The 16,881-nt window shown below is 42.3% G+C and overlaps 1 protein-coding gene and 1 long non-coding RNA gene across 3 annotated transcripts in view; one reads left to right on the top strand and one right to left on the bottom strand.

Moving 5' to 3' along the window:
• Positions 1–14,374, bottom strand: part of LOC146829601 (uncharacterized) — a 165,138-nt gene extending 150,764 nt beyond the window's left edge. For both annotated transcript variants that reach the window (XM_085608303.1, XM_085608302.1), the window contains exon 1: positions 14,224–14,374. In XM_085608303.1, the coding sequence (XP_085464429.1) occupies positions 14,224–14,293 (70 nt within the window). In that variant the 5' untranslated portion in view covers positions 14,294–14,374. The remainder of the gene's footprint in view (positions 1–14,223) is intronic.
• Positions 1–16,881, top strand: part of LOC146829600 (uncharacterized) — a 104,361-nt gene that overhangs the window by 74,942 nt on the left and 12,538 nt on the right. The window contains exon 2 of the long non-coding RNA XR_014962274.1: positions 2,509–2,654. This is a non-coding gene — a long non-coding RNA (uncharacterized LOC146829600). The remainder of the gene's footprint in view (positions 1–2,508; positions 2,655–16,881) is intronic.

The raw sequence follows: 16,881 nt of genomic DNA, 5'->3' as shown, positions 1-16,881 counted from the left end.
TTACCCTTATGCCCCCTGCTCTGTCCTAACACTTACAATCTGTTTCAAAGCTCTCCGTGCTTGCCCCACGCTCTGTCCTAACACTTATCATCAGGTTCAAAGCTCGCCGTGCTTACTCCCTACCCCCGCTCTGTCCTAACACTTATCATCAGGTTCAAAGCTCGCCGTGCTTACCCCCTTGCCCCACGCACGGTCCTAACACTTATCAGGTTCACAGCTCGCCGGTATGCAGCACAATATCCTTGGTGCAACAACATCAACTGTTGCATGGCTAAACACTGATAAGGTCCCACAAGCGAGATCTAGTGGCTATGCCAATGCTTGTTTGACATGGAAGGCATCTACTCTGAAAGTTTTAGTTGAAAATATTTTCTGAATGCCAAATAAGCGAAAAGGGTTAAAAAATGTCAATCTGGCTTTTCATTATTTCTTTCCCAGAAATTTTAAACTAAACCCTTGCGTGTTAGAAGTACTTAACATGGGAGGGGCGTGGCTAGGCATCGAAGAGGATGGCCGCCGGGCTGAGGAGCTCCGTCGGAGCATAAACACAACGGGAGCCTCCGGGTGACTTGTACGCTTACCCGGTCTTCGAGGATGCGCCAGAATATAGCGGAACACGTGTGCCGTCAATCCTGAAGTTGTGGGCTGACAAGGTGAGCAGTACAGGCTGCTTCTTTTGGTTTCTCACACCCACGGATCGCGCATGGAGGGCGTCCGCCATTTTGCAGCTTCCACGATCCCCGTGTGCTCTTTTTGCTCGTCTGCCCCGCGTTTCCTGCTCAAACGGATCATTGGTTCTTTGCTATGATGTTTCAGGCAGAATTTCCTGTTATAATTGAATGGGGTGAAAAGAATTTGCGTTTTTAAGGGGGGAACTCTCTTTGTGACTCATAGCTGAAGAAGCAACTGCCATTTTGTGTTTACATTGCCTCACAGGTATATTGCCTAATTCTGCTGTCATGCTGCAAAATAACGAATTCCTGCCTTCCAAATGCTGACATCATTCAATATATGAGTGACTAGTAAGTGGAAGAAGACTATTTTTGCTGCTACCTAAAGCTTCTTGACCTTACAGAGCCCGCTTGGCAAATAATTGACTTTCTGTTTTAATTATACTTCTTCTTGGGTTTTTCAACTATTTCAAGCAATATAGTATAAAATAGCTGGAGACGGTGTCTTTCTCTTTCAACTATTGTCAGAATTTGGATACTCGTCATTTGCTGTTGTCACTGAAATTCTTCTAATGGTATGCTGATTTTTGACCATCACTGACAGGAATTCTCACTCAGCATTTCCTGTATTAATTGTTCATAGTTATTTTAGTCTTTTGGAACTTGTGCTACAAAGGTTTCTCTCGTCTCAAATTCTTCAATGGCTCTCTCGCGTCATACCCGTAATACTCCTCAACAAATTAATGCAAACACAGTACCTTTGGAAGACAATGACCCCTTCAGTGTACTACAAGACAACATGGAAGAAGCAACAAATGACTACTGCCGCTAAAACCTCATCTCCTCATATTTCCCGCCCTAGCTCAAAAATTTCTCCCAAAACGCCCGCTGCTTCCACGCCAGGAAAACGAGTGAAAACAAATCCTCCTTCTCCTACCAATACTCCCTCTTCTATCTCAATGGAACTTCTACTTGAGGAAATTCGCTCACTCAAACCCTATATGGCAGAAAGAAATTCTCGTCTTCAAAATCTCGAAGATAATTGGTCACACACTGAACAAATAGTTGAAGATTTGGAGAGGAAAATGGCCTCAGTTCAATTAACTACTGAACAAGTTCCCGGTCTACACAGGGAAATTCAAAACCTTAAGCAACAAGTGGAAAATTTGGAAAATCGAAATAGGCGTAACAACCTACGCATTTACGGTCTTGCGGAAGGCCTTGAGGGATCGAATTCTATATCCTTCTTTCAATCTTTTTTACACTTCTTGGTCTTCCAAGTTCTCTAACTTTAAACATTCAACGAGCTCATCGTCTAGGTCCAATCTCTCGTTCCCCGAATGCCGCTTCAGCTCCAACTAAACCTAGACGAGTTTTCCTGTACTTTCTAGAATATACAGATCTACTTAAAGTTCTTCAAGCTGCCAAACAGAAAGGGAAGATCACCTGGAATGGTTCTAATCTTTTCTTTGCACAAGACTATGCCAAAGTTACTGCTGATCGTCGGAAGAAGTTCCTGGATATGAGACCTGCTCTTCGTTCCTTGAATGCTCGCTATGGCTTATTCCACCCTTGCCTCTTTAAAGTGACTTATAATAACAAAACGATGACTTATGAGGATCCGATGATGCTTCAACAATTTCTGAACTCTTGTAGAGATGATTCTATGGACATCCCACGAGCATAATTATTTTGTGTACTTACACGTCTTTTATGTCATTATTTTGTGTATTTACGCATTTTGTATGTCCTGAAGTTTGTTACCCTATCATACCTGCTGTATTTTGCTCCGTTGTGAGTTATATGGTTAATGGTATTTCTTTTTAATTTCCATTAGATGCAATGATGTGCTCCTTGATGTATGTTCTTGTCATACTTGCCTGGAGGATGCTCTCCCTTTGTCGCGTCCTGATGGAGTCTTTGGTCCAGTGTGCTGCCTTCCTCATGTGGCTCCACCATCCCCAGTTTCTTTGTTCTTTTGCGGTATTTCTTTTTGACACTTTTTTTTATGGTCAAATGTTCGATTTGTATTTGTTTTCTGTTTTGTGATTTTCTCTCCCTCTACTAGTTTTCATTCTCTTTTTTCTTTCTTTTGCTTTCTTCTCTGAACTGGTTACATCTTACAACAATTTTCTTACGCTAATTTTCTTCTTATATCCTTTCCTGAGTTACTTTCTTAATCCTATTTTCATCAATTCCAATCTTTCTGTAAGGACATTTCTGTCTTTTATTCTGATTACACATCACCTGTTCAAGTTATATTTGTTGGTTTATCTTTAGAGTTGTAACTTGGAATGTTAAAGGAGTAAATAATCCCATTAAAAGACAACGGGTAATAACGCATTTAGCTAGAATGAACGCTGATATTGCACTAATTCAAGAAACACATTTATCTGACAACGAGGCATCTAAATTGAAACGTGGTTGGGTAGGCAATGTCTTTACTTCCCCTGCTTTAGGTAAGAAAAATGGAGTCTCCATCTTATGTCATAAGAAATATCAGATTTCTGTTGCACATCAAGAGTCTGGTTCAGAAGGTCGTTGGATAATTGTTAAACTTCTTATAAATCAAATACCTCTAATTCTGTTTAATGTATACGCACCTGTAACTGTGGATAATACTTTTTGGAACCACGTATCTGATAAACTTCTTTTGTTTAATGAGGAATATGTTATTTTGGGCGGGGATTGTAATCAAGTTTTTGACCCTATATTAGATAGACATTCTCCTGTTAAATTTTCCAACACAAAGATGCACTCACAGTTTACTTCCTCCATTAATCGTAAATCCTTAGTTGATATTTGGAGACTCTGCAATCCTGATATCCGTGAATACAGCTTTTACTCTCCTCCACATCACTCACAATCTCGTATAGATTACCTTTTCTTTAGTAAATCCTTAACTCAACAAGTTTCCCACTCTGAAATTGGCTCTATTTTAATATCTGACCATGCTCCAGTTCTTTTTTTTCTTTGAAAAACTTTATTGTGCAAACTAGCATCGTTACAAATATGGGCCTACAACCACCAGGGCCGGCCGCTAGTATATGCATATCAATTGCTGGATGTCACAAAGCAGCGACTGATCCCCAGAGGCTAAGCAGGGTTACAGGAGATATTCTACGCTACTCAGAAGCTAGGCAGGATACAGATATTTTTAATTTTTAAAAGAAAAGAACAAACAAAGAAACAATGAAACAAAACTCAAGGCGAGAAACAGTCTAGATGGTGTCGAGCTCCGATGGGGGGATCCCACCATACCAGGTAGAGAATCAGGAGGACAATAAAGATGACCGTGGGGGGGGAGGAGGCAGCGGGGACATGCTCCAGTTCTGGCTGATTTTGACTTACTACCTTTTACACCTCATGCAGGAAGGTGGCGTTTTAATAACGTATTATTATCAGATCCCAATTTCACAAGCCAATTCACCTCTTTTGCTTCTGAATTCTTTTCCTTTAACTCTACACTGGATTCTTCTCAAGTAATGATATGGGACTCTTTTAAAGCCGCCGCTAGAGGTTTTATTATTAAATTTGTTTCGCAAAAGAAAAAAGCGTTTGAACATAAAAACTCCCAATTACTTGCTAGAATAAAAAAACTTGAATATACTTATTATCATTCGAATTCCGAATCCGCTTTAAAAAACCTCATTGAAGCAAAATTTACTTTTAACAAAATTTCCACGGAAGCCGCATCCTCTTATCTATTAAAAAGCAGCACTCGATATTATGGAGGTCAAAATAAAATGGGGAAATTGTTAGCAAATTACTTGAAAATTAGAGGAGAACGGACCAAAATAGATTCTATACGGAATGACACGGGTTTATCTTTTTTAAAAGACAATGACATCTTGAATGAATTGGTCTCTTTTTATAAAAAATTATATACCCCTGAACAACAACCAAGTAATGCAGATCTGCCTTCTTATTTTCAATCCATTGATCCCCCTCATGATATCGATTTTTCTCCCTTAGAGGCGGATATCACTTTATCTTAAATTACTCACACTATTTCGATATTGAAGAGAGGGAAAGCTCCAGGTCCTGATGGATTTACCATTGAATTTTACGCTCACTTTGCAAATCTTTTAATACCACATCTCTTATCGCTTTACAATGCCTTTATCTCTGGCGGTTCTTCGTCTGGAACATTTCAGGAAGCCATGATTTGTTTAATTTCTAAAGAAAATAAAGATCCTTCTCTCTGCAAAAATTATAGGCCAATTTCATTAGTTAATTTGGATTATAAGATCTTTGCAAAAATCCTTGCGCTCAGCATAGATCCTATTTTACCCACTATTATTGGCCCAGAACAATCAGGTTTTGTAAAAGGTCATTTATCTTCAGATAATTTCAGAGTATTTTTTAACATCCTTAGCAAGGCGTCCTCTCTCGATTACCCCATTGCTGCTATAGCATTAGACGCAGAAAAGGCGTTTGACAGAATAGGATGGGATTTTATGTTTCAGGCACTAAAATGGATAGGATTTCCTCCTAAATTAATTTCTCTTATCTCCATTTTATATACAGGTCCTAAAGCTTCTATTTTTGTGAATGGCAAGATTTCCGACTACTTTCCTCTCTCTAATGGAGTGCGCAAACGTTGCCCTCTCTCTCCTCTTTTATTCATAATAGCGTTAGAGCCCTTTTTAACCAAAATTAGATTAGATGAAAAAATAACTGGCTTTCAACTTGATACCTCTCATGTCAAATTATCCGTTTATGCGGATGACATCCTTTTATACTGTTCCAATCCGTCTACCTCCATTCCTTCCTTTTTATCTCAAGTCGATACCTTGTTTCAATTATCTGGTTATCGTCTTAATTCAGACAAATGCGAACTTCTGCCATTAAATATCTTTTGTCTTAAGCAAGATTTCATACAAACAGGCTTTTCTTGGCAAATCTCTAAGATTAAATACCTAGGCTTGTGGTTTTCCTCTAACATTCCTGAAACATTAAAAATAAATTTTGATAATATGATTAAAACTTTATCTGATTCTATTGACCGCTGGCACCCACTTTTTCTTTCTTGGTGGGGACGATTAAATTCCATCAAGATGATGCTCGCCCCTCTGATTCTCTACCTCCTCTCTATTATTCCGGTTCACATTCCTGTTATTTATTTTAAGAAGATTGACTCTATCTTGACCAAATTTCTTTGGAAGAATAAACCCCCTTGAATCGCTCTTTCAGCTCTAAAAGCAGATAAATCATCTGGGGGTCTTAAATTTCCTGACTTTAAATCTTATCATCATGCCTTTTCTTTAAAACAGCCCTCTCGCTGGCTCTCTGAAGATCAACTGATTCATCCTCCTATTTGGTTGAATATAGAAAAACATTTTATATCTCCTTTTAAATTCAAGGAATCTCTTGCCTTCACTAATAACATCTCCCTTTTTCGCTCTTCAATCATCTCTCATACGCGTAAAATCCTTTCACCTCTTCTTCCTTCTTTTTATCCTTCTTTATCCTCAATAAATCAACAGCCCATCTGGCATAATAATTTACTACGCATCAATAATCGCACCTTTTATTGGAAAACGTGGAGACTCAAGGGATTGCTCTGGATCTCCCAATTACTGGTTAATAACATTCCTATATCTTTTTTAGATCTTCAGTCAAAATTTTCCTTATCATCCTCCTGTAAAGCTAGATATGCTTTACTGTGCTCCTCCCTTTCTCAATATCTTCATTTTATACCATCTCTCCCCACTCCTCCTTCTAAATGTTCCACTATCTATCCTTTACTAACATCCTCAGCATCAGCTTCTTCTTTATATAGATGCTTATATTTCTCTTCTATTAGGAGCAAGGGAAAAGCTGAATTGGCTTGGGATAAAATATGGCTGAAAATTCACAAGACGTCCAGACCTGCTAACACCTCTCAAACCCTATATTTTATATATAACGCATTTTATTCACTCCTGCAAAGTTAGCTTCTATTTCTCCAGAATCTTCCTCTGCTTGCTGGTCTTGTCCTTGTTTACTGGCTGATTTAAAACATATGCCTTTTACCTGTCCTCCCATTTCTCGCTTCTGGCAATTAATTTGGTCTCAAGTCAACAAAATATTTCATACTCAGATTCCCTTTTCCCTTGCTAACATTTTCTTGGGTTCTCTATCACCTTCATGGTCTACTACATCTCATACCTCTAAGCTAGTGGATTTATTAATAGCAATAGCTTTCCACTTGATAACTTCTAACTGGAAACAGGCGGATAAAGTCACTTTCAAAGCATGGTGGAATGCTGTTTGTTTTCATCATAGACTGGACACTAGTTATGTTACTCCAGTATCTCTTTCCATTAAAAGAGATATTTTATGGCTTCCTTTATCCTCCTACCTTACACTTGCTGCCTCCATTAGCTCCACACCAGTTAACACTTCCGATGAAGTTTTGACACCCCCTCGAAATACCTGTTGGTTTTCTATTTTAATCATAATATGTGTTCACGATTACTCCGTTTGTTGTTTTGTTAATTACAGCTACACTATATATATTAAGACCTCTCCTTCCAATACCTATACAGTTTGAACTCAGGTGTTGTCCTTAATATCGACCTTTTTCCCTTCCCTTGTTGCTTTTTTTCCCTTCCCTTTCTCCCCTCCCTGTTTTCCTGTCATTTTCATCTCCTTAAGTTAGCTTTGCTGAAGATTATCAGTTCATTATGTTTAATTGTCTTGTATATGAAGTTATTTTATGTTCAATCAGCTTTTCTCAATAAACATTAAACTTTAAAAAAAGAAATACTTAACATGTTTGATGGAGAACAATAAAGGAAGCTAACATCACTTACCTTCATTGGATCTGGGCCTCCATTGCTCTGTGCCCACAGTTTAGCCATTTTGCTTTACTTCATTAATTTAAGGCTTTGACTAGGATTTGACTAGTTAGAATCTGAGAGGATGGACCACTGGACGAAAATTATTTTATTTTGGTTATACATTGGGGGGCAGGTTTACTAAGCTTTCACATGACGCAGCGCAGCAAAGAAACTGGTTATTCTGCGTTGCGTGAAAGGGAAAGCGCAGAAGTGGCCATATCTACTAAGATGTGGTGCACTTCTGCTCTCACAGCTCTGGTGCACTTAAGGCAGCCTGGCGCCAACGCAGGCAAGGGTGCCTGCATTACAAGGAGCATTCCCTCCAGGCATTTTCCTATGTGTGCTGCAACAAAGAGGAAATAACGTGACAGTAAAATAAAATAAAATAATAATGAGGTTTCTTCTCGTTCCGCCATCCTCTGGGAGGCGTGGCGATTTCATGCAGGGGAACGCCCATGCTCCACCTATGGAACACCTCTCAGAATGAAAAGTAACGCAATGCAGCGCAAGTCGCTGTGTTGTATTACATTTCTTTACAAAGCCACACAAGGCGGTGCACATGGCTTCCTTGCGTGGCTTTGTAAATATCTACTAGCATTTTCAATCATGGCTGCACCACAAAAGTGGAGCAACTATGACGCAAAATGTTCGTAAATATGGCCCTCAGTGTAGAAGGTTGTGAAGCCCTCACCCCAGGATCAGAGGGGAAATTAAAAAGCCTGACATGGAAGCAGGGAAGATTTTTATTTCTGTAGTGATTTCATATATATTTGAGGGTGACATCATCATTGAATTTTACATAAAACAAACACGACATGTACATCAGGAATGGTACGTAATGATAACAGGACCTGCGGCAACACACAGCTTGCTTCAGTAGTGTATTTAGCAAGGAAAGTAGAACTGAACAACTCCTTGAACTGTAGAAGCAAAAAAATACCAGAGACCGATTATGAAAGCAAGAAATTGGAGAGTTATTTATTGATATTTGCTTGAGGATAATATATTCGATTACATAAGAATACTTAGCAGACTAACTTAACAACTGGAATACGATTTTATTACTTATGAAACAATCTTTTCAACTAAATTGGATCCAACACTGTTGTGGCTTTACCTGGTGTCTTTGACTTCTACGGAGAACTTTTATCTTATTCGGGGGAAGCCCCATGACTTGCATAGATCATGCGTGATTGAAAACAAACTTTGATCTAATCCCTGTGCATTCACTTTGAATTCTAGGCAATCATTAGCTGCAGTCTTTAGTCTGGGGCTGTATGTTCTGCTACGAGTTCCTGTAAAGGAACAGGATGGATTCTCAAGAGGACATTGCAAATGTATCTACATTAATAACTTGATGGACAAGGTATTAGATTTCCAGTTGTTGTATATATTTCTAAGAGCATGGATTCACATGATGTTAATGGTGTTCCTTACTTTGAAGAAGTCGGTGTAAACTATACTCATCTTTCACAAAGGATGCATAGCGACACAGCTTAGTGTAGTTAATCTAAACATTGGTAGAGTGAAGAGATGTGAGTGTACATGTATTTTGCAAGATATTTAGGTTTCCTTGTGTTTAGTGTACAGGAACGTCCATCCACCTATAGACGCATAAGGGCCTGGTTATACAGAGATATTGCTGAGGTATATCTATTCACAACTACTGGTATGCTTAGTATTCCAACAACAAGTTACTTAACCCATCTCTCTAGCTTGCAGAGATCCTGCAGACATCCTTTATCCCAGAGGTGAAGAGGCACAGTATGGAGTCCTGTGTCCCTGTGTTCCCTCTTACTCCACCACTGGTCCTCGTTCTAAGCATAAGTTGTGATTGGGGCGCTGGGGAGAGACTTCGAAGAACATTGCTCGAGTTGCGCTGCGCACAAGATTGGTGCAACCTGATGCTCTCTTTGTGTCCTAAATGTAACCTTTTAGTGAAAAAATGGTTTAAGATAGTTATTGGGTTATTTTCAATTTCGGGTTATTTAGCACTGCTTGAACTTAGCACTTATTTCTCTTGGAAACTACCTCCAGCTATTGCTGGCTGGCTCAAAGCAAAGATTATCTTAGAACTGTGTTGTGATCTGAGGAAAGTATGTTTAGTAGGTTGGTGGAGGTGTTCCTTTCCAAATCAAGAATCCTCTTCGACTGTTGCACAGGTCAATGCAGATCCCATCAAAGGCTTACCATAGGATCCCTCCATCGATACAACATTGTGTGCCTGACACAGCAAGCATCTGTGGTTAGTATGGCAATTCAGTTTGTGTTCCAGTTGCATTCACAGTCTAGGCACATAATCCAGTGGGCTCACAAAATAAGTTCTTCCCCCATCAAGGCTCAGATTAAACATTTCAAGGAACGACAAAGTAATCTGGCTTCCCAGTAATGCCCAACTTTGTCTCCGAGTGATCGTGTGATCCGAGACAACCATGGCCGGTTCAGAAAACCTATCTCCTGGAAAATCCACCTCCAAACAAGGCTGGGAGACCCAGGTCAGGAACAAATAATGGCAGACGATCCTTAGAGCAGTTCGTATTTTTGCCAACAAAAAAGTACAGAGTCTCTTCCTAAGATAAACGGTGGAGCAAGGTGGTGGTGAGTCTTTTGTTTCATGATCTACCAGACATGAGCCCAGAGGAGTAGAACAAACAGACTCTCTAGATTCATGGAACTACATGGTATGCGCGTCTCACAGTCCATCTCTGCTCTTGAGCACTGGCCCGTGGTTCAGGCCAGCAGCCAGAGCAGCGTCAGACCTTTGCAGCTTGGTGGCACGTCTGTTAGTGACTCAGCCATGTTCTTTGTGCAGCACAAATCTTCTCCACAGCCACAATCTGTAGAGATTCCCATAGTCATAAGGCCTGATCCTGACTTTTGACAACAATGAACCTAGAGGTCCTGTTTTGGAACATTTGGCAGGACACCAAGGTTCCTTTGAAGTGAATGGTATGATTGCTCAGCAAGGTAAGGCTTCCATTCGAGACCTCAACCCTCTCACCTGCTGGGCCATGCCATACAAGCTGAAGGATCTCCACACGGCTCAATTGGATGTAGCCAGATTCGTTGCAGGGTTTCCTGTTTCTCTTGGTCCTGCCCATATCTGGATGCCCCGCATGTTGCGGGGCTTCTGACAAGCTTCTCCTCACTCCAACATCTGGTTACCAACCTACCAATCTCTTCCACCTTCCACTGTTGTCGTCATCTCCGTTCAACCTTTCTTCAGCTCATCTATCATTGCGGGGTGTCAGGGCTTACAACCTCACTTAGGCCATCAGAGCACCACCTCCTTCAGCAGCACTCCAACTGTGCTTGGCTAACCCTAGATGAATGGCTTGGTGGGCACTCCTTTGTGGATTGTGCCAAGTATCTGCGTCTCAATGACTGTGTACGGATTTGTGTCCTAACACTAACCACTTCTTCCCTGGTGATGTTGCTTGTTGTTTGCATGCAGCGACCTTGGATTCCCTCCGAAGGTTGGTGAATAAAGAAGCAGGTGGTTTATATTACTCGCGTATTGTTGTTTCTGTTGTAGACTTTGACCATGTATGGCATCATTGCGTATTAGCAGGTTTATACCCGTCCTGATGTATCAGATGCCCTAGCAGATTCGTAGCCCATCCTCCTAATTCATAAGGGTTCCAAGCCCTGTAGTGAAGAACTATCACCAAGGTGAGGAACCTGGAACAAACTCCACTGCAGGCACTCAATATATACACCACTCACTCCTAAAATAGCATAATATGTGTATTTGTAAAGCACACATTCACCCAGAAGGGTATCTGGGAGCTGAATAACAGATGGTGATACCCATCTCCATGGTACTCATTGCAGTGACCTCAGAAGGATGAACGGCTGAGTGGACCCCCCCCCCATCCCCTGAGATTTGAATCTGTGACCAGGAGGCTGAACACAGGCCCCTACAGTGGATGCATTAGTCCACTGAGCCACCAGGCTCGGCCTACCCCGGGATCAGGCTGCCCATCTTCTCCTGGGGGAGTCAGCTCCAGTAAACAAACCGATCTGGGTCCTTTGTCACTCACCTGCTCCCCAACAAAGCATCAAAATCTCAATACAGCTTTCTCTCCCTAACTATACTCCAGATCTCCTACAGACTCTGGGGTGGTAGAGTGCTCCAACTTAAAATGCGCTCACTCGGCTGCCCTTTAACTGTCCAGTGACATTCTCTGTTTATCATGACATAGAACAGGGGTCAAAATGTACATGACATGAGAGATAAGCAAATAAGGGAACATCTGCACTCCAGGTAGATGACTCACTTATTTAACTTTTGCTACTGACATCAGCTCTGCAGATCCTGGGTTCAAATCTACATAAAGCTAACCCAGCCTTCCATCCTTCTAAGGCCGGTAAACTGTCAGAGTATCTTTAAATTGGCCATTAGAAAGTCCTGCTAGGAAATGTACTTTTGCAACGGAATGCACGCACAGCAGATCACAAGGCTGCAAAATGGAGCAATATCCTGCTTCTGTAATACATTCGTAAAGTATTCTGTAAACATCATGCGCTCACACAATAATATATAATATTACCCAGACTCGCTTACATAGGATCCCTGCCTTATACCCATAAAGTCTTCCAAAAATGGATAGCATTTTTTGTTTTAAACAAAAGCACCACCACTTTTTAGGTACAAGGGCTGCTTTATTTAAAAAAAGAGGAGGGGTTTAGCATTTTGGAATGCAAATGCAGGGTGGATGTCTGTTGTCCCTTGCAGGCCTCCATTCCTGCATTTGCAGTCAATCACATGTAAGGGCGCATAACATTAACATCTAAATTATGCGGATGACACGCAACTGATTCTTTCCTTAGAGGGGGAACAGTCCACATCTCTGGAAGTGTTTCATGATTGCCTGTGCGCTACAGCTCAGTGGTTGAGGGAGGATTTATTGCAATTTAACGCCGGTAAAACCGAGGTTCTCTAACGCTTAGTGGGGAAGGTTCCATCTGTGCTGCCTGTACATTTTTGGCCCCTAGATACATCTACTGTACTGAGGCCTGTTGAGAAGGTACGAAATCTGGGCATTATGTTTAACAACAAACTGACGGTGGAGTCACGGGTTAAAAAAACTGTGGGAAACTGCTGCGCTATCATTAGAATCCTGCGGACGATTTTTCCTCTGCTGCCTACCCACGCGCGAGCGCTGGTAGCACAAAGCACTGTATTAAGCAGATTGGATTATTGCAATGCGCTGCTGTTGGAGTCCCCGAGATATCTAATCGATAGGCTCCAGAGGATTCAGCCAACAGCAGCCAAGTTAGCCTTGGGGAGGCCCAGAGGTTCCTCCTCCTCAGTGGCTTTGGCGGAGCTGCACTGGCTCCCGATAATGCAAAGAATCCAGTTCAAAGCCCTCTGCATAGTTTTTAATGCCCTGCATGGGTTTGGACCTGTATCCATGCAGAGGAAGTTTGCCTGGTATGTACCTGAGAGAAGCCTTCGCTCCTCCTCGGCCAGATTGGTTAAAATACCAAGATTCAACAAAATGAAATCCGGTGGCAGAGCCTTCAGTGTCTCTGCCGCCAGATTTTGGAATAAACTCCCACTAGAACTAAGACAACTGAGGGATCTATTCCCTTTCAGGAAGAGATTAAACACCTTGCTCTTCCCCAAAGCATAATCTGTTGTCAGTCTTCCGTGTAGTAGTACTCCTACGTGCACTTTCAATGTCAGCGCCAGGATGCCTGTTAGGTGATAGAGCGCTTTATAAATATGATAAATAAAATAAAAATGGTCATAAACTACGACCTGCCTCATTAATATTCGTCAAGTAGCTTGTTTTGTGACCGCCTTCAAGCGGCCTATTACTACAAATAGTGCATCACAATTTGCATTCCCATTTGGTGTGCAAATTGCACATCCCTGGTTTGCTAATGGGACTAATACATCAACCCCCATATGATGTTGTATTTGGAACACGTGTCTAGAGTTGCGCAGCTGCACCAACAAGATTGAAAAATTGAAGGCTACTACTGGAGCAAGTGTTAACAGGCACTACATTTACCATGATGCACTGGGGCAAACGGAGAGCTGGGATGTGAGGCTGTGTGCTCCCACCCTCCTTCGGTTTACCTACCACTGAGGCTCTTAAACTGTCCTCGAGTAAAGCGCCCCAATACCGTCGGGTCAAGTTCGCGCTATATAAATCTGGAAAAAGAAGGGGGCGGGCTGTAATCAGGCCCTTGGGGGAGAGGTGGACTTCCCGCTACCCAACCCCTCCGCAGATACGGCTCTGCCCGGACCTTACGTTTTGGTGAACTTGTGGAATTGTTTTCCCTTCACTTCTGCGGTTTCGTGATGGTGAATTCAGGTGTGAACTGGCCCATGTCGAACACGAGAGTGGGCTGGGGGATGGCAAACTTCCTGGGCTAAGTCCTGTCCGAGGACCACCCCGAGTGACAACCCAACCACGCCACCAGCGATAGAAAAATGAACTGTACAAAACAAGTCATGGCTGTTATAATATTGTAATCATAAGAGAGGGCGCTGTCGGATCTCCCTCCAATCATAAATCCTAATGTATTGAAGCTTATTTTAAAACCATGTACATGCTTACGTCAGTATGTGCAGTTTTCGGAAGAACAAATAAAAACAAAGTGAACAAGGACGCGGCCATGTCCATTTCTTTACGTTCTGCTGGTCTACACTTTCTAGCAAGAAGAATGAATTAATTAACAAAAACGAATACGTTTTTATTTCCACTCACCTCGGCCAAGGGCTAGAATTGACACTAAGTGCAAGAAAACATCGAACAACCTCATCGTCGGGTGGTCCATAAAAGCCGTTCTGTGCGCCCAGAAACGAGTTTCCAGCGCCTGTGAAGAGAGGCCTGGCTAGGACTTGTCCTTCTGAGTAAGGAGTAGGGGCCACCCTAAGACAGAGAACACGCACCGCAGTCTCTTATACCTCCCCGTGTGTCGTGAACTTCATGTGCCCTCTGCCCTCCCTAACCAAACCCCCACGCCTTACACTTGTTGCTTCACCTCCACTCACTTCTTCCCGTGACGTCACTGCCTCTGTTGTGACACACGGGTAAGGGAAACGCAGAAGATTCTTAAGGCAACAGCTGTAGGCGTCGATGGTAGGGAACCAGGTTGGAGTCCTGGCGTCGGTTCAATACCCTGCGATTCTGGGCAGATGTGTGTGTATGATCAGTGCTTAATTTGAGCAGGTGGTTTCCGGGGGACGGGGTACGCCACTTATTTTTCGGCACCAGCACTTATTTTGTCACATCAGACATTTGCCCAGTGCTAGAAAGGGAATAGTACGCAGAACGGGATGTGGGAGGAAGAGAAAGACAGCAAAACCCCAGCAAAGAGAGAAGGCAGGGGCTGCAAGAGTGAGACAAAGGGAAGTCTGATGGAGTGCTTCATTTGTAAAAAGTTAAGTGAAGTGCCAGGGCCTTTCTCGGATGGCCACTACAGCCTGCATTGCCCCTGCCAGCGCTGCCAATAACAGTTACCAACATACCACCTAACCATCACACTCCTAAAAGTGTTACAATTCAAACTATTTCAGGCCAGACAAAGCTATAATAATGGCGTGACGAGGCAGGTATTTTTTCATTTTCAATGAGATTTAACTTCATAAACACCGGTTGTTGTGCTCATCTCTAAATTAAAGTAACAGCGCCACCATGTGGTGGACTGTCACTAGAACTGGTGCTGACAATTAAATGCCAGTGAGTCCCGGAAACCACCGGCTCGAAATAAGCACTGGTCTGATAGTGGATTAAAGGGGCATGAGGTGGATTTAAGACTACCAGCCTAGATTTTAGGTATGCAGATGTTTGATTGCATGGGCTGAGGGCTTCTTCTGAGCAGAGCTCCTGGCACACACTTCTCATTATGCAAATTAAGCACTGGGTGTGTGTGAGAGAGGTGATTAAGGAGCATCATGCCAAGAAAAAGGGACTATGGCACCAGCAGCCTTTAGAAGAAGTGTTTAAACACAGTTATTTGGATCTAAGTCGTAAGGAGACCGCTGCAGGCCTAGGCGCTGGAAGTAGTGGTGGGTGACAGGGTGCTGCTGCAGCACCCCTGAAATAAGGATGCTGTAGTTCAGAAGGGGGCTAAGTAGTAACAATGCATTTACATTTTGTTTTTATGTTGTCACCTTTGTTGTACCTTCAAAGACAGAGGTCAAATGTCAGGCTATCTCTTCGACAAATTGCTGCTCATTATTTTAACATGAGGAATGGTGTTTGCTTTTCTTTCTCTGACTTCAAAGTGAGAGGATTTTTGTAAAGTTGTCTATGTGACAATCTTGCTGAGGTACACGAAGTTTGTAAAGTAAGGCTGTAGGGTGTAATTTGTTTCTAGTACACTACAACATTTAAATGCCTATAAATGACGTGTACAAACATTTCCAGTTGTAGCAGCAGTTAGGAAAGCACAATTGAAGCACATTTTCATGTAATTCCGATGAGTGATGGAAAAACAAAGATTTTATCGGAATCAAAACAAATTAAGACACTAAACTTTGTGATGCACAAATGATAAATATTTACTAAAACCCTATTTCCACATATTAATGTTTTTGCACTATAGTGGCCAGTAGTTTGCAAATGTAGTGGCCATTTAAATGGAAAGTGTGCTGTCTGTAAACGAGTGCACTATCACACCAGGCTTTGGTAATATATTTCCGAGTATGTACCATAGTGCATCATTGGCTATATACCACACCCTTACAACACTCCTACTGAATGGGCAGGGCTCATTTGCTACACTTGTTCTTTGTGCCACTCTATCAGTGGCATAACGAAACGTGACGCCCCCCCCCCCCCTGCAAGGTACCTGGATGGGCCCCTGCTCCGGATTTAATCCGGAGCTCTCTGACCAGAGTACTGTGGTGAAGGGGGCCCCCTGCAGCTTGGCGGCCCACCCACGCCCTGCAGGGGCTACAGGGGCCTGTGTAATGCTACTGGACTCTGACGTCAGTGATATACCATTGATGGCAGTACCACCACCCTTAAAAATTGTCCCAATATCACTGGCTACAGGGAGTTCCACTGCACTTATGGAGGTCTGCACCCTTGGCATGGGCCCCGTTGCCACATACTAAAAGCCGGCCTTGTGCACACCAGAAATACAGAAATGTCAATTTTCAGTAAGAGCGGGTTTTAGAGTAAAATGCTGATAATATTTATGGCCAGATGAACAATGTAGTAGCAATTGACTGTCCGCTACAGAGGCAGGATTTTAGGAGCTTAGGGTAAAAGTGAAGTCCTGGGAGTAAGGTTGGGACAGTGACAAAGCGGTTTCTGCAGTTAGGCAGAAAACACAGCGGTTGCTGCAGTTAGGCAGGACACACAGCGGTTGAAGTTAGGCAGAACACACAGCGGTTGCTGCAGTTAGCAAGGACA

Source organism: Triturus cristatus, chromosome 5_2 (assembly GCF_964204655.1).
Source record: "Triturus cristatus chromosome 5_2, aTriCri1.1, whole genome shotgun sequence".
Classification (NCBI taxonomy): domain Eukaryota; kingdom Metazoa; phylum Chordata; class Amphibia; order Caudata; family Salamandridae; genus Triturus; species Triturus cristatus.
The sequence above is the reverse complement of the archived record's forward strand: the minus strand, read 5'-3'. Positions and strand labels throughout refer to the sequence as shown.